We start from the raw sequence: 24717 nt of genomic DNA on the forward strand, positions 1-24717 counted from the left end.
GATTTTTATTTCTTTAAAGGAGTGTGTCTTTATTGATTTTTCTTTTAGGATGAAGCATACATAAAATTATTCATCCTACTAAATGTGCTTGCAAAGAAACCTATGTGATTCATGGTCTTTGATCCTGTTATCACTTATGTGGGTGTTTAACTTTACTACTGTGCACAGTCCCAATGGGAAGAACCTTAATTTAAAAAGTACTATTCTAAAAATAATGTGAGGGGTTTTGCACATGTCCATGTTCGATTGTGAGGAACATCTCCCTGTAAAACCAGGCATGTAAATTAAATGGGCTGTAGAGAAGATGGGAAAACAGAGAAATTATCATCCCCTAAGTCTGGAAAGGTTTGATGTTGCACTGTCTCCATCCACGGTCAGTCTGCACAGCAGCCATCTCTTCATTGTGTGAACATAGAAAATGTTTTGTCTTAAAACTTGGGGTTTTGGAAGGATTTAGTGTTTGGGTCAGCATTGCCAAGCCAAACTGAGCACAAGGGTTATTCTGCTCAGTGAGGCAGCCCCAGAGACACGCCGGGTCTGTGGTGTGACCTGTGTATGTGCAGAGAGGGGCTGCCAGCAGCGTGTGAACGTGCAGGGGTTTGTGCTTCAGGGAGGTTTAGTGGTTTGGTCAGCACGGCCAAGCCAAACTGAGCACGAGGTTTTATTTTGCTCAAAAGGCAGCCCCAGAGGGTTTCCAGGTCCGCGGTGTGACCTGTGTATGTGCAGGGAAGGGGCTGCCCGCAGCGGCGCGGGGCAGGGTGGTGGCACTGGGTACCCGGTGTGTCCCCACGCCTCGTGGCCGTGGGTTGTTGTGCAGATCTCAGGAAGCAGATCAGAGCTTCCCTTCAGCCGTGCACTGCAGGAGAGGCAGCAACGGGATAGACCGAGCGCCTGTGCCCCTTTGTGGAGCCACCCATGCTCTCCACTGGCCCCTTGGCCACGTCCATCTCTTGTCACCGCCCTGTCCCTTTCCCGTCCTTCCCGTCGCACCTCGTCCCCATCTCTCTGTCTCTCGTCCGAAGCCGAGTCCCGCTGGCCTCTCCGCGTCCCTGCTCGCAGCGTCCCTTGTCCCCTCCCCGCCCCGCCCCTCGCCCCCCGCCCGCGGGGCGATGGCGCTCAGCCCCGCCGGGCGGGCCGCGCTGCCGCTGCACTCGCCGTGGACCTTCTGGCTGGACAAGTGAGTGGGGCCGGGGAGCGGCGGGAGCTGGGGAAACCCCCGAGCCCTTCTAGGAGGGGATGCGCATCTCTGGGGTTATCGGTTCGCTCAAAGATCGGATCCGGGAAGTTAAACTGGGCTGTGTATGGAGAACGTGCTGGTGCGAGGGACTGTCCCGCTGCCTGTCCCCATCGAGGGGTCGGGAGGGGTTCCGCGCAGTGAAACTGGCTTGGAAACGCTTTCGGTTCTGTAGTTCAGCGGACACACATTGTCCAGGCACGGTCGGTGCAGGTTTGAGCTCTGAATTCAGAGATGACGCTCGCCAGCCCCGGGAATAGAAGGGTAAAGGTTGTGCTTTGCTGCTGTGGTTCTGCATCCCTGCTGCCCCAGATGGATCCGGGGACGTGCCGAATGTTATAACTCTTTAACATCAGCTTTGACTCCCCAGGTGATCAGTTCTCAAAATCCGAAGCGATACGTTTTGAAAGATTAGCTAAAATTTATTAATTTCCTGCAGGTTCTTATTACACTCCCTTTGCTTGAAGTTTGAGCCTCTAATTCCGTGGAAAGAGGCTGCCAAGGAAGCTCACCCCTGTGGTGCACACAGCGAGGCATAGGAAAGAAGTGCCAAAGTCAAAACTGAAAGTTTCTTACTAGCATTTGATGTTGTTTTGCTAGCATGTATTTTCTAGCATCTTGTTATTTAATCTGCAGCTTCCTTTTCTCAATTTTTTGGTGTATTTCTCCTCTCTCTCCCCTGCAGAAGGCAAATTTATCAGCTCTTCTGCCACAGAACACACTGCCCCATGCTATTGGTAAAATTCTCCTCTTTGGTGATTTTACTGGTAACTTACCAACTCATGGCAGAGAAATAACAAGAAACTGTTGAAAACTCAGGTCCAGCAAATCAAATCTAATAAATAAACCCACCAATTATGTCTGATTACTCCTTTTGCAGTTGTGACACAGTTATGATCAGGTTTGGAATCCAAGTTTTATTTTTGCTTCTTTGCTTTAAAAAAGCATAATTTGAACTGGTGTTTAATCAAGTCACCAGCCAGGTCTGTTTGTTTACACAAGCCATGTGGAGATAAGCATGTCTATTTTTTTATAATCAGTGTCAGCAGTTAAAATCCATTTTGAGTTCCTGAGTCCTTTCTTTTTTTTTTCTTGTCTTACTTCCAACAATGCTTTAGACTTTTAAAATCCAGTTATTCTGTAGATTTTTTTTTTTTACTTTTCAGATCACATGTGTTTAATTAGTAATTCTGTTTCTTAATGTATAAATCCAAGAGTATGTATATATATATATATAAAGTACAACCATAAATACACAAAACTGTGTTTTATTTACCAGTAATGGGATAGAATAATGTCAGGAAACAACAATGACAGCAAACAAGACATGTTCTATACACTCAAAAATCATTTAAGGCATTAAAGAGCTCACAAGAAATGGAACAGTGATCTTAATTTACTGCTGTGTGTGGAAGTTCATATCTCTCTGCAGAGCCCCACAGAAGTGGCTGGGACATTTATTGCTGTTCCCACAGAGATTTGATGGAGGCTTAGGCTTGTATCAGTTGGACTTTCTGTAGAAGATAACTGTGGACACTTTTTAACTTACTTCAGTAGCACCTAGTGTGGAGCAGTGCTGTTTCCTCAGGAGATGGTATTGATTTTTGACTGCTGCTACATTTTACCCTGTACTTACGGAGAAAAGCAGGAAGAAGTGACGCTTAAGGATAAATAGATGTTGAGATGGATATGTAGTTATCTCTTTCTATTAAATTACTGTGAGAGAGATCCATGACATACAATTTTAAGATCTCTAAAACGTATCTTTTCATTAAGTCATGCTGTTAAAATAAATATCCATCAGCTAAGTGGTACTTTCTGTAGCAACTAGAGATGTGCTACCCTTGGGGTTCATGGCCTTGCTTTTATCATAGCAGCACTGGCTCCATCTCCTGCTTTAGAAGTAAATGCTTTTGTTTTATCTACATCAGCACTTGTTTCTGTGCATGCCTTGGCACAGGCTGAACATCTGGGGGCTGGCATCCTGTGGCCAGGTCCTGGTTCATTGCCATCATCCCACACATGTCACAGAGCATCTGCACCTCCTGTTAGTGGTAAGCCTTTCTTGATATCCATGTTTGAAATAGCAACCATCTGATGGTGCTCTCTGCTATCTTACCTAGTAAATGCCTGAGGAAAATGAGCATGATGAAAGCTTTGGGAGAATATTATGCACCAATTTGACAAAAAAGATCCTGTCTATGATCTTGAAACGCTTGCAGATCAGCAGTTCCAAAGAAGGTGCAGAGAAGCTGTCAGGTGTTTTCCTCTTAACACAAATGAGATTTTCTTTTTGACTGTTAAAGTGTTCCAAGGTCAACTGCTAAAAGTTTGGAAAACAGGAGTTTAGATCTTTACTACAGGAGTTTAGATCTTGTTTACTTTGTCCTTTCTATAGGTTTCCAAGTTCATACCCACATGTCTTATTGTAGGATTTTTCCCTGCAGTGATGTTAGGGAGCCGGGGGAATTTCAGCAAGGTTTGAAGGGGCTTTTGGTGCTACCTTGGGAAGCTGATTCATGCTGTTGGCTCTTTACACTTGCACTTATCTCAGGAGGACTCTGGTTCTGCTTGTAGTGGCTTCTGGCTTTGAAAGGAAAGGTTGCCTGCTTAGGTTTTGCCACCTTGTGTAGTCTTTCAGTTATGAAGTGTCAATATGCACCACTGAATATAACAAATGAAATCTGAGCATTACACTATATTGTGTAGCACATTCAACACTGGAATTGCACAAAAGGAAAAGTCCAGTGACATGACCATCAAAGATTCTGCTGTCCTGGAAAACAAGCCACCTTACGCACTTGAAACCATCCCTTAATGGGATTTGGGGCTGTGGATTGGGTGTGATATTTGTGTAAATAAGAAGTGGTGAAGATGGTTATAGTTTTTGATGGACATGATGCAAATATCCTACTTAAGAAACTTTGCTAATCCCAGCTGTCAATTAGGCTGGGTATCACACAGTGTGGTTTAACCCCAGACAAAACCCAAGCACCACACAGACACTTGCTCACTCCCCTACCAGCGGGATCGGGGAGAGAATTGGGAGGGTAAAAGCTGGAAAAGTCGTGGGCTGAGATAATGACAGTTTAATAGGGAAAGCAAAAGCCTCACACACATGCAGGCAAAGCAAAACAAGGAATTAATTCACTGCTTCCCATGGGCAGGCAGGTGTTCAGCCACCTCCAGGAGAGCAGGGCTCCGTCCCATGTGACTTGGGAAGACAAAAAACACGATCACTCCAAACATTCCCTCCTCCTTCTTCCTCCACTTTATACACTGAGCACAATGTCAGATGGTCTGGAATATCCCTTGGATCAGCTGTCCTGGCTGTGTCTCCTCCCAGTTTCCCATCACTTCCAGGATCATGGCCTGCTTGCCCTGTTTTCTCGCCTGACTTTGAACAATGCCCTTCAGATAATCTTAATTCTCTTGCAAGAATAGTTTAACTCTTCAGTATCTCTGTGAGGGGAAGTATGTGTTTATAAACATTGTCAAATAAGCAGTGTTATTTGTCTACTCCAGCAAAGACAAAATATTCTTACATGAGGTATAATCCTTATACACTGGTTTTTCTCTCTGTATGTTGTAGATGAGTTCTATATAAAGCTGAGTAGATACATTTTGATAACTGAACTATTTTAATAATGTGTTAATCTTCCTAACTGAATACATCAGATATTTGAAACTAAACTTAATAATTTCCCTTCTTCCTTATAGCAAAATTTATTTATCTAGGATCATCTATTTCATCTATTACAGCTTATGAGTAGGTGGCTTACAATGAAAAATGATGGTTAATATTGTAAGAATGTTCAATCCAGTAAGTGCATTTTGACAGGCTTTGATGGCTTGAAATCAGGCTTTGTATTCAGAATGGATTACCAGATTTATTTAGTTGCCACAGCATGTTTTTGACTTTATGCTTTGTAAGTAAATATTTTGCTTATTTATACCAAAAGCAGTTGTGGCTAAGCACTTACAGGGGTATTTTCAAAACTGCTTGGCAGCTTTTAAAGCTCCCGCTAAAGCTGTGATGAGATTCCCACTGGGAAACAAAGGCCAGTGTGAGCACATATGAAACAACTTCTATACTTAATTCTTTGCAGAAAAACAGAAAAGCTACAGTTCAGCATCAGAAATTAACATAAGCGCAACCACCTGGAGGTTTATTCATGGATAAAACAATGGGATTTATCTTTGCATCCTTTGTTCTTTATTCGTGCTGGAATAATGAAGGAGTAGCAAAGAAAGCTGGCATTAGGATTCATTTTGTGGAGATTATTCCTGTTTCTACATTCTCATGTGATTCACCATGAGATGTACAGTGGCCTGATTAGGCAACTCACTTAGTCCTGATACTGCACTAAATGTTCTCCTATAAAGGTTCTGAAGATGCAGTGGCATCGCAGGGCATGAAACAGGAGAACCATTGAAATATTTTATGTGCAGACCCTCCATGGGAAACCCAGATGCACAACTGTAGGTGAAGTGGTAACAGAGCAATATTTCCACCACCAGAAGATCTATCAGTGCCAAGTTGGTGCTGTGATCCAGCTCCTTCCTCTTCCTGTGCTCTTGGGAATTGGCAGGGCCTGTTGAATTCTTGGAAATGAATTGTTCACCATGGCAATAATTGACGGGTCAGTAGGGCATATTGGATTATTTGTACTGTTGATGGCAGTAGAATTATTTGAATGGGAACAATCCTGTAATGGCTTCATTTCAAGGGTCGATATTTGCAGGACCTTGTTTTGTAGTACCACATGTACTGAGGTTTTTAGTAAAGTACAAAACTGTCTCACTATTTCTACCTTATACTGCAGATTTTTGCTGGAGAGTCACAGAAATAGGAATTTCTACAGATCCTTTCACTTGAAAATCATCCGTCATTTCTGCTAACTTAATTTAAACTTAAAATGTGCACTCAACTAAAAAGAAAATCCCAATTTCATGGGTTTCAAGCCACAAAACTACTGAGTGGTCATTTGTGTGGCTCTGCTGAGTTTCTGGGTGAAACAGAAACACTGCAGTTCAGATTTGTCAGCAGTTTGGAATTTTGCAGAAAACTCAAGGCTTTTTTCTTCTGTCTGTCTGATTAAAATACTGTCTCTGCCTCATACTCATCCATTAAACCAAATTTGTGCAGGTGTAAATTCTGAAGCAAATGATCCTGAACTTTTAAATTTATGCATCATCATTTTCTCAATTACGGTTTTTTAGTAGGATTTTGGGTTTGTTTGATTGTTTGTTTTTCAGATAGAAACATTTGTGTGTTCATGCTCATATCCATAAATGACTGACACTTTCCACAGCTGAATGAAAGGCTGAAATAACACTGTAATCTGGTTGGCCTGGAGCACTTACCAGGCAGGTTACTAGGAATAAATGTTCACTTACCATAACTTTTAAATAGGTAATTTGCTGGTTGGTTGGTGCTTTCTGCCTGCTGATCACAGTTTCTCTGGAAAATGTTACTTACAACTATCAAAATGAACCATTTTATAACTTTGGAGTGGTATATTCTGTCTACCTGTCTTAGCCACTCTTTTAAATGGCATTAAATTTGCTAAATTATCAGGCTACCCTGATGATCTAGGTAACCTTTGGAGGCTATGGTTAGAGAATACATTTTAATCTTCTATGTGAGTAGACCTTACTATTGAAGTAACTCAGTGGCAGTATAAACACGAGGCTATTTAGTGATGATAGTATCTGTTGTACAACATATGTAATGCCAGATGCCTTGGTGACTGCTAAGCCACCAGGGGTAGAAATAGTCCAGAAGAGAAGGAATTTCTTGGGCAGTGGGGTGAGACAAAAAGAGGCAAAATTTATGTCAGGTTTTGCCTGTTTGTGTTCCATTCTACATGGAACCAAGTGTTAGTAGAGAGGTGCTAGTATGCTTAGCAAGAGAAGAACAAAGGGTAGTTGGTTGTGAATCCACTACTCTCTACTGACAAATAGATAATTTGATAAGTTTTAAAGTCTGTTTGAACTTATGACCCTTTTTTGTGCTTTCAAAAGCAATATGACTGTCTCTGTTTCTCTAAAATATGGTAAATTTCTCTTTTTGTTCTTTATTGCTGACTGTACAGCATACATAGAAAGTGCCAAATCACACACACAAAAAAACCCCAGACCTCCAAACCTTACTGTGATAATTCCTTTTATCATGTGGATGACATTATTTTTGTTGCTGCTTTTAAGTTATCAATTTTTTTCATGGGAATTCTCATGGTTCATGAGCCACTGGACTACAAGCTGTACCATGGCGATTTCTTGTTCATTTTTTTTTTTTTTTGTTTCCTGCCAGTTTCACCCTTGTAAAGTGCTCTTAGTTCTGGTAATTAACAGGCAAATAGTAAAGCAGATGTTAGTTTGCCTGTTTTATACTGAAAAAGTTGGGAGGTATTTTTCTGCTGGTTTTGTATGTATATTTAAAGCAGCTTATTTTAATAGGAGCCTTGAAAAAAACCTTAGAGCTATTATTAGACTTTTGAAGATGTGATGCTGTTTCAGTAGTTTTGCATATTAAATTTCTTCCTTTACATGAATATCTAGGGTTTGCCCAGAGCTTCAATTATATCTGTAACAACTGAGAGTAACTTCAGTGTTTCCCTGGACGTATTTCATGCTGATCAGATGTATCAGAGAGGGATGCTGAGATCTGGTTTGCTTTTATCCTTTCTTCAGCTGGTACCCGAGCAACAGCTGCGTTTTCTTCTGTTTCCTTAAACCTTCTCTCTTGCTTCTGTTTCCAGATTTAGTAATTTTACACATTTTTGTTTCCTCTTCTGAGACACAATGGGAGGTTGCTTTTGTCTTTGATCTTCGTTTTTCTTTAGAAATCCTACTTCAGCTTCTGAAGGGAAAGAAAAATGTTTCTAGTTCTAAGAAATTGAATGTGCCTCAGCAATTTTGACCTCATTCCCCCAAAATTGTGCCTGTGGGATTGTGTGCTGGGAATTGTAAGGTGGGAGTTAGTGCAGTGATAGGAACACAGGGATGTCAGGGGGTGTGGATGTACTGTCCCATGTCTCACGCACTGAAGAGTAATGAAAAAGATTATAAATAGAACCATTTAGGTTGGAAAGGACCATTCAGATGATGGTATGTGCCATACCATTCAGTATGTGCCTAAAGAACACAGAATATCCTGAGTTGGAAGGGACCCATGAGGATCAAGTCCAGCTCCTGGCCCTGCACAAGACCATCCCCAAGGGTGCTTGAGAACATTATCCAAGTGCTCCTTGGCAGCCATGGGACTGTGACCATTCCCTGGGGAGCCTGTTCAGTGCCTGACCACCCTCTGGGGGAGAAACATTTTCCTGATACCCAGTCTAAACCTCCCCGGCCACAGCTCCAGCCATTCCCTTGGATCGTGTCAGTGGTCACCAGAGATCAGTGCCTGCCCCTCCGCTTCCCCTCATGAGGAACTTGTAGACTGCAACGAGGTCTCCCCTCAGTCTCCACCAGGCTGGACTGACCAAGTGACCTCAACCTCTCTCCTATGGCCTCCCCTGAAGGCCCTTGAGGGAGGGGGCAGCTCCGGGTGGGGCTGGTGATGGTCACTATGAGGGTGATCTCCAGAAGCTGAACCACGCCGGGTGTACCAGGGTGCCTGGCACTGAGAGCAGCCCAAGGATGTCTTGGCTTTACAGGGTGTGCTGGTGCTACGTGTGGCTTGGAGGCATCAGTGCCGCCGGTGGAAGAACTGCCTGGAGTCATCGAGATTCCCTGGGTGCGCTGGGTGCTACAGCCTGACCTGTGCGACTTGTGCTTCTCCTCAGCCCGGGTGGGACTAGCGAGGAGATCGTGGCGGGCGTGACCCGCTTGGTGAGGGCGGTGCGGGGCTGAAGGGAGCTGCGGCCGTGCCCGCCTTGCCCCGCCGTGACCCGCTTGGTGAGGGCGGTGCGGGGCTGAGGGGAGCTGCGGACGTGCCCGCGCTCGCCCCGCCGTGCCCGCGCTCGCCCCGCCGTGCCCGCGCTCGCCCCGCCGTGCCCGCGCTCGCCCCGCCGTGCCCGCGCTCGCCCCGCCGTGCCCGCGCTCGCCCCGCCGTGCCCGCGCTCGCCCCGCCGTGCCCGCGCTCGCCCCGCCGTGCCCGCCGGCTGTGCGCCTGCGCCACCTAGCGGCCCGCGCTGAGGGCCCGGCGAGCGTAGCCAACACAAGGTGCGCGGCTGAGCTTCTTTTTCAAAGTGTGAAGCACCTGGAGCGCCTTAAAACGCTAAAAACGGCGGCTGGCGTGTATTAAATGCAATTGAAAATAATTCCGGGGTAGGATCATGCGGTCGCCTTCTGGTAGCCCATCTGTGAACAGCAGAGCTTTGATGGTGTGTGGTAGCTCTGAGAACAGCACTGTGCTGCGTGGCTAAAACTCCTGATACTTCTGATTAGTTTTACGGATTACCTGGCAAATACTAATTTATTCGCAAGTATAAAAGAACCTTAGCTCCTAGCTTTAAATGATTCGTGATAATCTGGAGTTGGTCTTCCCCTTTGACATGTGAACACTTCAACTTCACACTCATGTGATTCACATTCCCTCTCCATCTCCCTTCTCCCCCTCCTTGGTAAAATAAATATTTTAATTAATCAGTGCTTTGTCTTCAAGGTCACTTCCTGGTACAACAGCAGCTGAATGTGCATTAAATTTGAAGAAGATTTATACAGTACAAACAGTGCAGGTAAGGCGTCTGGCTCTGCTACAGGAGCTGCCACATGTTATTAATGTAACTTCACACCTCAAGTTTCCTTTTTCCTCTTAGGATGAGTCACACCTGTGGCTTTCCTTACCTGAGGTGTGAAACGTGAGTGTTACTGGTGTTGTGTGTTTGTATTACTGAGTCAGTGTTTGAATTTCATTTGGCTTTCCGGATGGGGAAAGGAGGAGGCGTATTGGATTGGGCATGCTGGATTCTTAAACCTTCCTGAGTTTCCACTAGTACATTGAATTATTATATTTGATGTATTTTAAATATCTTTCTGGCCATTTCTCCTTTTTCTAATACAGAAACTAATAGCGCAAAAACTAAAAATTGCAGCATGTGGTGCCTTTTTTTTTTTGGTGGTGTTTATTTCCTTGAGTACATATCTAAAAATAGATTCTAGCAAACTGAATTAAAGGACTATTAAACCATGTGATACTTGCAGCAGTGAGAAATTCTGCATGTCTGTGTCATCTGCCATTGCCTAGTAGTGGGGATCTCTTGCAAGTAAAATTGTATTTCACTTTTATTGCCACAGTTAGCATGAAGTGTGTAGCAAATTGGTATCTGTCTCACCTTAGTGCTAAGCTGACTAGTTCACTGAATCTATGAAATTTTAGGGTAATGCCAGACCCTTCTCTTTGAGAAGCACACCTGTAGAAGGTCTGCGCAACTTTGTACATTGCATGAGGTTTCCAAACACAAAACTTTCCAAACTACATCCCTAGTTCAGGACAAAAAGAGCTCTCAAATGTTTCCACCTCTGCTCCTTCTTCTCTGAGTAGCTTTAGGGTTTGGGCACCCAACCATTTAAGAGCAAGATCATAGTTGAAATCAATGTTTCATATCAAGTTTTTATATTTTTAGTAGTCTTCAATTTCTTCTTGTGGTTGGGTAAAGGTAATGGCTGTTAGGCAGCATAGCCAAGGGCCACAAAATTTTATCACATAATGTTGCAATCCTCGTTTCTAAAGTTGTGCTAGTGATTAAGTATTAGATATTACTTAATGTATTAGATAATACTTACATATTATGTCTAGATAATACTTAATGAGTTGTACTAATGATTAACATTGCATCACTTAGGTTGATGCAACTTAAGTCTTTAAAATGCTTTCTATTCCCAGCTGTAGGATAAAGAGAGAAGAGATTGGGATCTTTTCAATCATCCCTCCCTGTTGCTTATTACTCCTTTTGGGTGCCTTTTTATCCACCCCAAAGCTGCCTGACAGCTTCTGCTTTTACCAGCAGAAACATTGGGGAGTATTCTAATGGTTCCTGGTAACTTGAATCTTTGAATTTGTCCCCCACTCTTGTGTTAACACATGCATCTCATGTTCTTTACATCTGGTTGAAACCCTTCACTCAGACAAGCTAGTTGGATTGCTGCTTAGACATTTAGTTCACCAGAATTATTGTTTGTGGTGTTTTTGTAACTCAGGATAATCATAATGGTGCTTAGGCTAGACTTAAGTGAAGCAAGGTGGATATTCAATATAAATATATATTTTTAATATGCTAAGGAAGTTTTATGTACTGGTTTGTTCTGACATACTCAGTGTAACTCTGGTTTTGATGATTTTTTTCCTCTGGATTCAAAAGGATAATCCACATTTGGACTGCTTCCCTTTTTCCACCTTCATGTAGGCAGGATTGGTATCTAAAAAGTAAATTTGAAATGATTCTGTAAGAAGTTCTTTTCAGAGCATTTTATTATAACATAGAAGGTGCCCATTCTCCAGGAGAAGGATGTGTAATTGGTTCAAAGGAAATAAATCTGCGTGAAACACTCTCTTGCATTAATTCAACTAATATTTTTCCTTTTCAAGGATTTTTGGAGTGTGTACAACAACATTCCTCCCGTGACAGACTTGCCTCTGAGGTGGAGCTACCATTTAATGCGGGGAGAAAGGCGCCCGCTTTGGTATGTGTGCTGTCATCAGACATTTCTGGGAATGGGAGTGGAAGAACTTGAGGAGTGAAAGGGGTGGGACAGAAGGGTCTTGTTTCTGTTGGCTGCAAACACCTCATCTCAAGAGACCAATGAAAGAAATACCCCAAAGTTCTTGTTCACTTTAAAAGTGATTTGTGCCAAAGAGTCTTTATTAAAAACACAGACTGTAATTTCATTGTCCACCTCTGGATGTAAATGTGCAAAAATAGATGATGAAATAGAAGCTAAGAAATTAGAATATGGGTCTGAATCCTAATTCAGGAACATACAGAATAAATTAGTTCTATTTTAATTTTTTTAGCTTGCACATTACTTCCTTTCCACTGAAGCTGGTGGAACAATGATGCAAACACAATTGATGGTCCTTCACTCCTTTTCACCTGTACAAAAGTACAGATGAAGTACATGCTTCATGTGCCTATATGTGCCCATGCACCTTGGTTTAAAAGTAATTTAAATAATAACAAAAAAATTATATATATATATACACATAAATAAAAGTTATTATGAGGTGATTCATTGCAGCAAATGCCTACTTGACTGTATGATAGTAAAGGAATAAAGTATAAATAATTGATGTTTTCCTTTCAGAAATCAAACTGCATCCTTTCTTCCTGTTGCAGTTCTGTCACATCTCAGAGAACCTCAGCACTTTCTGGAGAGTTTTGATCTTTTTGGCATCATTTACATAGATTGTGATTGCATTAAGGTTCTTTAACTTAATCACAGTTGTCTAACTTTGTGGTGACTTACTACAGGAGGTTTCTGTCCTAATCTCCTGGAGATATAACTTTTCTAAAGTGAAACGCATCTGAAGGTCTATGTTACTTTTCTGAAAATACTGTGACTGGATAGCTAAAGTGGGTATGAAAACAATGAAAAAAAATTGATATCTGTATAAATCAATTGGGCCATCGTGTGCAAGCCTCCACATCTTTGTAAGGATAAATGAGAGCATTTGGGGGGTTGATTTTTTGGGGGGGTTGTTTTTCCTATTTTTAGTTTTCATTTGTTAAGTGACTACTAGAAGTGTAAAATGCAAAGATCATTTCTGAAAACGAAACACTTTTTTAAGCCTATCAAAGTAATTTTGCATTTTAGGAAAGGCAAGAGATTGATCTCATCATCAGTAATTTGCTAACTTCTCAAGAATTACTGCCAAGAAGCTTTTCCCAGATTACCATTACTGGCCAATTTGAGCACTGTACTTTTTTTTTTTTTTTTTTCTTTTAGAAAGAAGGAGAAATCCTGCAGTAAGAATGGAGGATGCAGATTTTTGAAGATGTCCTCCCAAAGTTTCCCCCTCTTTTCCCCAGCATCTGTCAGGATTGGTGGGAGGCCACTGATCCTGAGGAATCTCTATAGGTGTCACACTGGGTTTAGCTCCAAAGATGAATTTTTAGGTTATTCCGTTATTTTGGTGTTTACAGAGTTCTAACAGGAAACTAGAAGCCCTAATTTAAAGTCTTAGAAAAAGAATTGTGACAGAATAAACTTGAGAAGCTCACAGGTTAGTGCACTGTGCCTTTGTCATCACAAGGCAGTTTAATGGTTACGTCTGCCCTGACCTGGGGCAGCTCCAGTCTTTTTTAAATAAGGGCAATTAATTTCTAGATGTCAAAAAACTGAATTGAAGTGTGCTCATGTTCTTTTATTAAATTGAATAAATAGAAGAGTAATAAGCTGCTTCTGTGAAAATATGCCAGAGGTTTTCCAAAATTAAAGGTTACCATAGTAAAATGTAAAATTGTTTTGTGGCTTGTTCCCATACAGTGTGCAGCCACTTCAAAGATGGTCTGTAGTCAGGGAAAATACAAGTGTTTTCCAACACACCAAACTTAGGCAAAGGATTAGGTGTTGAGAGATACACTTCATTTGAACAATGAAAGAATTATCTCTGATGTCAGAAGTCAGAGTCATGCTCCCTGGAGTTAGTAATTGCGTTTCAGATGGGATTTTTCTGGGAAAATTAAACCACAAACATAGGGTTATCTAAATGTGGATTTGAATGTTTGTTTTCACTGATCTATTTCCCATAACAGGGAAGAAGAAAGCAATGCCAAAGGAGGTATATGGAAAATGAAGGTCCCTAAAGAAAGTACGGTATGTTACATGGACTCTTTACTCAGACCTTGTTTAATAAGGGAGTTTCTTTAAACTCGGTTTGATAAAACTGTTGTAAAGGTTTTTACTTCTTACATCACCCAACACAACAACCAAACACTACTTTAACTTCTATAACCTTTTAAAGGCAATGAGCAGAAGTTTCTTTTCCAATAATTCCATATCTCTTGCTTTAGATAACATTTGGCAATGTATTATAAAACAAATGAAAGCTGCAGTGTTTCAATTTGGAAACAAGGTAATTTATAATCACCTTTGTTCTCAAGACTGTTTGCTTATAGGCATACAAAGAAAATAGAAAGACCTTTTTCTGATAATCTATGCTAAATTAAATATTTTTTTTCATTTAAAAATGTGGAAGATGAAGTCTATTCAGGAATATCCTTGAGCTCTAATGAAATAACTGTGTTTCTCTTTGCCTCTCTAATCAAATGCGTGTGAGTAACTTCCGTGAACTGCCACAAAAAGGAGATTTGACCTTTTCACACATGGTGTTTATGTGTGTAAGTGTGCTCTGGATCAGGCCTTTAAACAGAAAAAGTGAAGTGTCAGAAAAATGTGACAGTCTTGCAGAAGGCATTCAATGCTGAAAGATGGTACTCAAAATTTTAGCCGAAAGTTAATTGATTTTTGCCTGTGGGCTTTTCCCTTGGATGTGAGTTGCAGCTTTCCTCTCCTGCAGTCCCAAGTGGTCACAAAAGACTGAAATTGAAATTGTCTTTTTCCCCCTATAATCCAAGGTGTGAAGATTGTCAGAAGTGACAAGTGGTTTGGAGAGCCTGAATTACTGGGCAGTGAATTTAGGGACCCCAGAGGCCTTGTGCTTTAGAGGCTGAATGACAGCCCCTTTTTGACATGAAGGTACTTTTGATCTCTCAAACTCTGCGCCACATGGCCTCAGTCACTTCTGAAAGGTTTGCTTGAAGGTGAACTTCAGTCAGCTTTCAGTGCCTTGTAAATAGCATAAATAACACCTTAATGCCTGTTTCTCATTTTTTTGGCTTCATTTTTCATCACACATGGGCACAGCATCTCCTTGGCTACCATGAACCATCTTGTACAGACCCAGCAATTAATTATATAACACAGCATGCACTTACAATAAATACTCCTTGTGGTCTAGACAACCTCAAAAAGAGAAGACACTCAAAACTGAGCTAGCAAACCTAACTTTTTATTTAAGAAATAATAATGTGAATGTAACATTTTTCTGCCTCCTTAGGCTGCAGTTTGGAAAGAGCTACTGCTAGCAACTATTGGAGAGCAGTTTACAGATTGCTGTGCAGCAGGTAATGATTGAGACATTTCTCCATCATTTCTTTTCACCTTAATTACTTCTCCTCTAAGCATGAATATCAGATAAAAGTGGCTGTTACAGTGACAGTGAATATCTTCTGAGGAATTGTCTTTCGCTGGCTATCATTCCACAAAAAAGAATGGCATTTCTCAAGTTTACAGAGCAGTTTAGAAACAACCTTTCAAATGGTTTCTCACACCCTTTATACACTGACAGGGTTGTTTTGGGGTCACTTTAAACAAATATATGATACTCTGCTGTCCACAGAGGCAGTTCTTGCCCTTGTGCTTCTGACACCACCTTTGTGTACTGTTAGTGACCCTTTCCTTGGGATGCACAGAGCAGCTGTGGCACGGAGCTCACAGCTGGATCAGCCACTGCTCCCAGCTGTGGCATGGCCTTTGAACTCTCCACAAAGCTGCATTCTGAGAACTTCACACCAAAAAGAGCTTCTTCAGTGCAGCACTGAGTTACCAGCACTGGAAGCAGCAGCAGCAGCCTGACTGGGGCTTTATTAATGCCATTAATTTTGTTTTCTTTTTTTTTTTTTCTGTTGCTGCCTTGACAAAATGTTAAGGAAAAAGAGATCAAAGTGTGGAAAAACTGGTGTCTGATCTCCACCAGGTACTGTTCCTGGGGTTTTAGTTGTTTCACTCTCATCTTCCCATTTCTGCTTGTAGACATCACTGTAGGTAAATTGTCTTTAGTAGTTCATATTGCTGACCTTACTGGAGGGAGTCTTGTGATTCCCTTCTAATCAAGTCTAAAAGTGCTAATAGGAAAGATGAATAATCCTATGGCACTTCATAAAAAATACCATGAGGTAGTATTTCCAATAACTTCTAAAAACAGAGTTTCTTTCTGGTAACTACTTTGTCTGGTTTGAACATTGGTATTTTCCTCACTGGAGATTGCTCTCTTTTTTTTTTTCTCACATCTTTATTTTTTTTCCAGCTTTTGGGCAGTGTTTCATAATACATAAGTAGCAAATTAGACTTGTCTCACTTTTAAAGTATTCCTTAATGGTTCTTCCCCTTCTGTGCAGATGATGAAGTAGTAGGGGTTAGTGTCAGTGTTCGTGACCGTGAAGATGTTGTGCAAATCTGGAACATGAACTCCTCTTCAGCAAGTGAAGCAAAAGTTTTAGAAAAGATTCATAAACTTCTCCCACACACGTTTTTTAAAGCGATCTTTTATAAATGTAAGTATTTTGTACTGTTCATTTCTACCTTCATTAGAAAAACAAGATGCTGGTAGGGTATTTCTATGGGAATATCCTGACTGATTCATCATTAATCACTTAGGAATTGTAGCATCTGTCATTGCATTAAAATTATGTCCCTTCAATGTAGAAGTTAGCTATCATTCAAAAGATATTTTTAATTTCATTGTACAATCTGTTTTGTTTCATGTTTAATGTGTCTGATTCACAAAACAAATTAAACAAGTCTCTTAATAGATCTCAAGGCTACATACTGTCCAATTTATGTATTAATTTAGAGGAACCATTTGCAATCAGGATTTTAAGGACCTCATATTTTAGGCTCCCTATAAATGTATTATCAAACTGTGTATTCTGAAAGATTCCTTGTTGGCACATTGTGTTCTCCCTTGACTGATTTATACATTTTTATCTTCTCTTTTTTTAATCTTTTCAACTCCTTGACAGAGTTTACATGTTCTTCTATTCCTTTTTTTTTCCTTCTCTCTTCCCTAGCCCACAGAGAGCATCATGCTTTTGAAGGCTGATGTGGAAGGCATTGAGTGCATTTTATGCCAAGATCATTTGTTGTTATTTGGTGTTTTGAGCTGCTCTGGACAAGGAGGAGGATGGTGGAAGCCCTGCAGAAGTGCTACATGGGGTTGGCCCTTTTGAGTTTCTGACATTCAAACTGGCCTATTGCTACTGAAAATGAGGAAAAAAAAATCTGAACAGTTTCCTTGACCACTAAATACGTGATTCATTTCTTCATGTTGTGTTGGTGTTTTTAGTTCTTAGTTGTTTCTTTAAAAAATCCTTTGGCCACTTTTTTGTTCAACCTGATTATATTTGTTCCCATTTCTTTAAAATAGTTGGCTTTTTATTCTGTGCTGTATTTAGTGAGGAGCAAACATGCAGAGATGCTATGCTGTTTTTCCAAGATGTGCTGTACATAGAGGAATCCAGACATGGGGAAATGTGTTTTCAATTTTCACTTTGAAACATTCCTATCATGTTAAAATTTACTCGCTGCTTTTGTCCCAAGAGAGAAAGAAATTGCACTGCATTTATTCTAATTATTCAGTGTAATCTGGTCTTGCATTGACAACAACACATACTGTAAATGTAAATAGAAAAGGGTACCTTAAATGAGCAATTAAAGAGAACACATTTATATTGGGACTAACCCTATGTAGGATGTTGTTAAGGTCTTTTAATTATATTGATTTCAGAAGAACCCTTGTTCAGGTTAGAGTCAGAAATTTCTCAGTAGGAAACCCTGCAAGCTCAACACCTCTTATTTAAGGGTGATAGGGTATTTATGGTTTTATATTGTATGCTCTCTTAATGATACCTTTCTGTACATCCACGAAAAAGTGTCATGAATAATTTCTAATGAATTGCACAAACTGGGTCCCTCCCTCCCACTTCTCTAAGTACATCAGGCCCATGTCTGCACCCACTAGGTCAGAGTCAGAATTGCTGCTGACTTCAGTGAAAGGAAGAGATTCCACTGTCTGTAGTTTCAGGTCCTCAAAACTTCCTAAGTGTCCTTTTTAAAATTAACAAAAAATACAGAAAAGAAAGTTGTGTTGCAGCTTGAATAGGAATATAAACAATGTTGACCTTTAAATGTTTGTCTATATTAATTATTTGAGATGTTTTAATATACTACCAAAGATTGATGTGGCTCCTTTTACAAGAAGCTGCAAGGTAGAGATGAACATACCCTCTGCTGAGCACTCTTTCATTCTTTAGAGGTTTTTGTCTGGCAGCTTTTCAAGTTGCACTGGTTTCCACATCTTTAGTATATTAAGAGGCAGCCATGAAAATCAAATAAATTTTAAAATAAGTATAACACATGTTAGATTTTTTTACAACTTTATCTTGTACCTACAACTTTAACTTTTATTTATGGATTAAAACTGTGTAGTTAATGAGCATTATTAATTAAACACATTTTCTAAAATCCAAGCGTCTTCATTCTGTAATTGCTTTCTGAGATGAAATGTTACTGGTCCTGCTTTTTCAAATCTGTGTATTTTATATTAAAACTTATTCTCTTAAAAGCTGTCTGTTTTGTTCTTAGATTTTTTTTTTTCAGTGAAGAAGTGTGAAGTATTAGTGGATACCTGCAGGGCTGTACCTGGACAGCCTCCAGGCCTGTGTGATGGAGGGGAAAAGTGACTTCAGAGAAGTGAGGGTTAGAACACAGTGAGGAGAAATGTTTCCAACTGCTTGATGAGCAAGATTTCTCACTTGAAATATTTCCCTGTCTTCGGAGGAAATGTAAGTGGAATACTAATGGAGAATTAATCATGCACCTCTCCCTCTGCTTCCTTTTAGTTCTGGAAACAAGCCACAGCCTCTTATTTCTTCCCCAGGTTTGTTTTCAGGATGGATGTTGATTCCGGTAGAGTTGGAGCTGCTGGCAGAAGGGGCTGATCTGGTGATGTCACTGGAACTTTACAGTTTCAAGTATCACTTTATTCATCCAACTGCAGGCAAATATTTTTATGTTGTTGCCTTGTGTGCCTCTTTAATATTAAAGACCCCTCTGCTTCAGCATTGGATAAAGACTTGGAGATCGTTCTAGCTGTTGGGTAGGGTAGCTACAGGCTGACTGTCAAGGTCCATATTTCAAATTGTTGTAAATCTTTAATTCTTCCAAGTTCCCAGTCCATAAAATCAGAGAAATTTTTTTTTCCATATACCTTAATTCTGATAGTAGTTGTTAGTATTACTTAGAATAAGGGTTGATGGATATCTTCTCAGCTAAAATTCAGTGTCTTTTATGCCACAATCCACAACTGAGCTTGGATCAAACAGGGCAGTGCAAGTTCACAGGAACATGAAAAAATGCATATTGGAATTTTGCAACCATTGATTTTAAGAGCTAGTAGAATTTTTGAACTGTTCTTTCATCCCTACATCTGTAGGGATGTATTTATACCAAATGATGTTGAACAGTTAATTTTTATACTCTTTTAAATATTCATTATTTTCACCTGGAGATTTGCTTTATTGAACTTGATTAAATGAGCCCCCTAGTACTTCAAAATCTTCTAAATTGTTTAAATGGATATCAGACAAGTGCCTACAACTTCCTATCAAAATTAATTTCTGCTGGCATTTCAATGTAAAATTAAAACATTTAACTTCCATGGTGACACAGACTGCAAAGAAACTCAAGATAGCTGAATGGAAGAAATCTGCTTCCCTCTTGGGGTGGGAGCAAGCCCTAGCTGATCCCTCCCACACTGGAATGGTGTCCTCGGGCACTATCCAGAAAGGCTGGAGCTTTTTTAAATACTTGGAGCACATATCACTTTTATCCAGGCTGTTTTGTGAATTTTGTGGAAACTTCATATCCTTGATACACCTGGGAAGCCAGGTGAGATGAGAGGTAAGAGGAGAGTTCTGGTTGTGTTCAGAGGTGTTTGTAGCACCTCATAAAAGTGCTCACAGCATCCTCCTGGGGAAAGTTTGGATGCTGCATGGTGGTAGGTGGAGGTTGCTGTGGAGCTGAAGGGGCACATGGCAAGGAAGGGGATGCAGCCCAAGGGAAGAGGAGATGCTGGCCAGGCTGTGGCTGAAGCCACCTGGGCAACTGGAGCCAGGAAGGAGAGCCCTGGATTGGTAAGAGGAATGAACAAACAGTGTTTTACCACTGAGTGTTACACTGGTGCTGGTCTGCACCTTCCCAGGGCTGAAGAGAGCCCCTGGCAGCAGGTGGGGCTGAGCTCTGATGTTCCCCCACCTTTGTGGCCATCACTAATTGCTCTCTGGGGCTCTCCAGGCTGCAACACAATGGCTGCTGGAGGGATTAGTTGGGAATTTCACTTAACGGGGATGAAGGGATGTCTTCTGGGGCTGGCTAATTAATAGGATTTTACTCTAGTAATTAAATAGCAGTTTGTTGAACACAACTTAGTTGATGAAATCTTTGGAAAACATAACAATTAGCAGGCAAGGAATGGCAGCTTTGCCTCAAAAGCCTGTCCCCAACCAGTTGCTGGCATAGTTTTAACCTTTCCTTCCCCAGAGGAAGAGCAGAGACAGTGTTGACTGTTAATTTATCTGGGTTTGTTGCTGTTGTTGGACAGCTTGGTCACCCTCTGCTGTCACACAGCTGGTTCCTCTAGGGCTTTATCTCAGCTGAAGGGACTTGAGATGTGCCACATGTTGCTCTCTCTGGCACTGCCCTCTCAAAAGCCAGTGCTGGAAGATGGGAGTGTTTGCTGCCAGACAAAAGAATATTTTTATTTTTATATTCTTTCTATGGCAGATTAACCAGAGGGGATGAAATCTAAGAGTTGTCTTAAAACATAAACCTGACAGAGGGAAATTATTGATCCCACACATCTTATATAAACCCTCTCATCTGCACACACACCTGGAAGGGGGAGGTGCCTTCAGCTGGAAATTGTTCCTGTCTTCATCTGTCTACTTCTCCCTGGCTTGTAATGATTCTCTTAGGACAACGAGGATGAGGAAATTAGATTAGACAAACAGTGGGAGATTCCACAGTTTGCTATAAAAGCCACCTCCAATCTTTGCTACACTTTGACAGCTCTCAATTTCTTAATTTGACAAGGTAATGAACACTGGATTATTTCTGAAGCTGTATGTACCACAGCACAGGGGAGTGGGGGCTGTGCTCTGCATGGGGACTAACCCACCCCAGCACCTTCCTCCCACCCAGGTTACAAAATCTCATCCCTGGGAGGGAGGTGGTGTGTGCAGGAGCCAGGGTTGGGAGCTGTGGTGTTAGTGCAGGGCTCTGCAGGATGCTCCCGTGCCAGCAGACAAGTGGACCTGCTTCGGGAGCATGTGTCATCTCCAAGAGGCTGTGCAGGAGCTTTTGGCCTCCCCGTGTTTTGCTTGGCTGGGCAGTTCATTGTTCCCTCCCACTCTCCCCGAGGCTGTGCAGACAGTGGAATGGGCTGGCCGAGCCAGCCAAGCTAAACACGGCAGGAGACATCCTGTGGTTACCTCCCGGGCACAGCATTCCTGGAGTGGGCGGGTGGGCATCCCTGCACCTGCATGGCTCTTGAGTCCAGCCTGGTGCCCTGCTCCTAGTCAAGGGGCAGGAAAAAGGCCTTTAAATGTCATGGAGAAGCTACCAGCTGTTGGGAACAGTGTCAGTGGGAAGTGCAGCAGTTCTGGAGCAGTCTTGGGCTGTTCTTGCACAGTGGTGAGGCCAGGAGCAGTTTCAGCTTTTACTGCTCCCTCTCCAGACTGCCCATTGCAAGCCCAGTGCCTGTGATGTGCTCTTGTGGAGGAACTGGGACCATATCCATCAGCACTGAGGCTCCATAAATAAATAAGCACATGGGAGCAGGCTGGAAGTGAAGTAGGTATCATTCATCATATGAGGGGGCCTGGAGTATGTTCAGCTCATAATGTGTAACAGAGTTATGAACAGGCATGGGATAGATCCCCTTCTTTTTGGATCATGATTCTGTGTAATAAACATGCGAGACAATTTGTATAAAATAGTGAGGATTCTTTCCTAGAGAAGTCATTTAAAGCTATATTTGCACATCAGTGAGCAGCTCAGAGGAATGTTTTGTGGTTACATTTCCATACAAGTGTGCAAAGAGAAAACAACCCAGTCAGCAAGTGATGGATGGTGCATGTAATCCTGTGCCATGATGTGCTCTCCCTGGGTAACCATATTCCCTGGCCTCCCACCAGGGCAGTGCCCATCCTGGCACCCCTGCCTCCCCCCTGGAGCTGTCACAGCCCTAGGGTGGATCACATTGTAAATCCCATCAAAGGTAGAAGGGATTTTTCCTGCATGTCTCTGGTCATGAAATAGGGGGTTTGGAGTAGGAAAATCGTGACCCAAATGCATTAGCACTGCTGGCTCTTAGCAACATTTCAAAATAGTATTTGCCTGTGAAAGGACAGGATGGTCTGCCAGGTTAACTGGGAAATGATCCTGCATTGTGGCATGGGCATGGTCTGCACAGAAAGCTTGATGGCTTTTTTTTTTTCCTCACTTTTCAATAATTTTGGGGAGACTTTTTTGGGGTTTTTTTGTGTTCAGTATTTCGCAGCCAGCTTGTTAGTCACTCCCTACATCTACACCCTGCAGCAGCAGCAGTGCCACTCTTCTGGCTTTGTGTCTTGCATCCCCCGTGCTCTTGCTGTGACTGTGTGGTGGGGGTCAGCTGGTGACTGTCCTGGAGTTTCTCCCAGCAGGATGCCTGACCACAGGAGCACAGGGCGGCTCCTCTCAGGTTTTCAGAAGCAATCAGGGTAATGTTTCTCCCTATAGAGTCAAGCTAACTACAAAAGTGATGTGAGCATCCTCATTGCCCTCATCTGCATCCTTCCTGCTTCTTAGAAAATAAGTTATCTCTGCTCATTTTTTTCTATTCTTGATGTTCCTTGGAAGGCTCTTAAGTTTCTAAAGTTTTTAAGTAATTACCAAAAACTCTCATTTGATCTTTTCAGGGTTTGTTTGTTTGTTTTGTTGTGGGTTTTTGGTTGTTTGGTTGGTTTTTTGTTTTGGTTTTGTTTCGTTTTTGTGAGTTTATAAATTTAAGGCCTCAACAGCTCAACAAGAAAACACCTGCAAAGAGCTGAAAGCAAGTGCATGTCCTGTGAAAGGCTGGCACTGGAGCTGCCATGAGGTGGCACTGCGACATCAGGCATGGAACTGAGCCGCTCCATCCCACCAGGGTGTGCGGGGAAGTACCTTCCAGGAGGGAGAAAAAACGCCAAGGAAGAGAAAGGACTTATGTAAGGATAATTCTGCTATTAGTCAGGAGGAGCTGTCATGGAGCCGTGTCTGGACTGGACTTTTCCTGCTTATACAAAGCACATAATGCTATAGGAATTCATGTATAAACAGTGCATATAAGAGGGGAGGGTGGTTAAATTATGAACAGCAGTAAGGAAATAGATTTTCTTTAACTGTTGCTGGCAAATTCAGAAAGTCTTTTATTTCTGGGGGGTTTCTATACACAACTGCGTGCTAAAATAGTCATGGTACAACTTTTTTTTCTGGGGTTGTATGTATCTCCCTTTCTTTGAGCATACAAAAAGTTTAAAACAAGCTGTAGGAACAGGGAGAAGCTGTCATGGCTGGGCAGGTTTGCAGCGAGAGTAGGGCTGGCTGTGCTGCCCTGGTGTTTCTCCTTAGAGATGGGATCTCTTCCCGGGGCTCTGAACTCCTGGTAGGACATAGGAAAAGCACTTTATGTCCATAGTGGGCAAAGCAGCACGCTCCTTACAAAGGGCCAGGCAACACTGGTGGTGTCAGGTGACATCTCTGACACCATAAAGGAAACACTCTTGAAAAAATGTTTTGCCAACCATTTTGCTCAAAGCCGGGCAAAAAGCGTGGGATGGAGCATGCTACAATTTCTAAATAATTGTAATTAGAAATACTACAAAATGGAAGGAGCCTCTATATGCTGTGAGTGGTTTCTCCCCTCTCTTGAGCTAAATAGAATATCTGCCTTTCCCTCTCTTCTCCTCACCTAGGAATGAGCTCTTTTGGTGCTCAGACAGGCCCTTGTCCAGGTCTTGTTCTTGCAAAGTGAACACAGCTCATCAAATGCATTTCTGCACTCAGAAAGCAAGAGTGGGCTGCATCTCCATGGCTTCCCTATGGTGCTGACCAGGTCAGAAGTGATTCTGAAGAAAAGGGCAAAGCCCATCCAGAAGAGTGGGTTGGGGGTGGTGTTTCCTATTCCTGCCCCACAGCACGAGGAGGGATTGGTAACTGGGACCAGCAGTGGGAGTTTTTTCCTTGCTCATGTGCTAAACCACCCCGGGGACCTGAATTTTCCTGTGCTCCTGGGAGGGAAAGAGCTTTGGTAAGGAGTAGTCTGGTATTGGGACCAGCTTGTCAGAAGCTCTTTAAGGGCTGTAACAGGTTGCAGAAATCCACCTGAGCTCAGAGACTTCACCGTTGCCACTGCTGATTGAGGTCTGCTTTTCCCAAGCACCGTGATCTGTGTTATCCCTGCCCATTACATTAAAAAAACACCAAACCCCAGCCTCTCGTACTTGACCCACATTTCTCCGAGGTCCTTTTTTCTTCCCTATTTTTATCCTCAATCTCTGTATTTCAGTCCAGACGAGGAGCAGAGACAGGACACGTCTCCTTCCCGTGCAGCTCTGAGCCCAGCAGGCAGTCACTCCTCCTGGCACTGCCGTACTTGGGGTTGGGTTTTTTCT

At 42.1% G+C, this 24717-nt stretch overlaps 1 protein-coding gene across 1 annotated transcript; it reads left to right on the forward strand.

Moving 5' to 3' along the window:
• Positions 1-1109: 1109 nt before the first annotated feature.
• EIF4E3 (eukaryotic translation initiation factor 4E family member 3) lies at positions 1110-17066 on the forward strand. Its single transcript, XM_063411709.1, is given in 9 exon segments — positions 1110-1177; positions 1410-1423; positions 1426-1447; positions 9849-9921; positions 11772-11866; positions 13939-13999; positions 15243-15309; positions 16363-16518; positions 17035-17066. Coding segments are annotated over 9 exon segments (588 nt in total).
• The last annotated feature ends 7651 nt before the right edge of the window (positions 17067-24717 follow it).

This window comes from Prinia subflava, chromosome 14, assembly GCF_021018805.1.
Source record: "Prinia subflava isolate CZ2003 ecotype Zambia chromosome 14, Cam_Psub_1.2, whole genome shotgun sequence".
NCBI classification, from domain to species: Eukaryota; Metazoa; Chordata; class Aves; order Passeriformes; family Cisticolidae; genus Prinia; species Prinia subflava.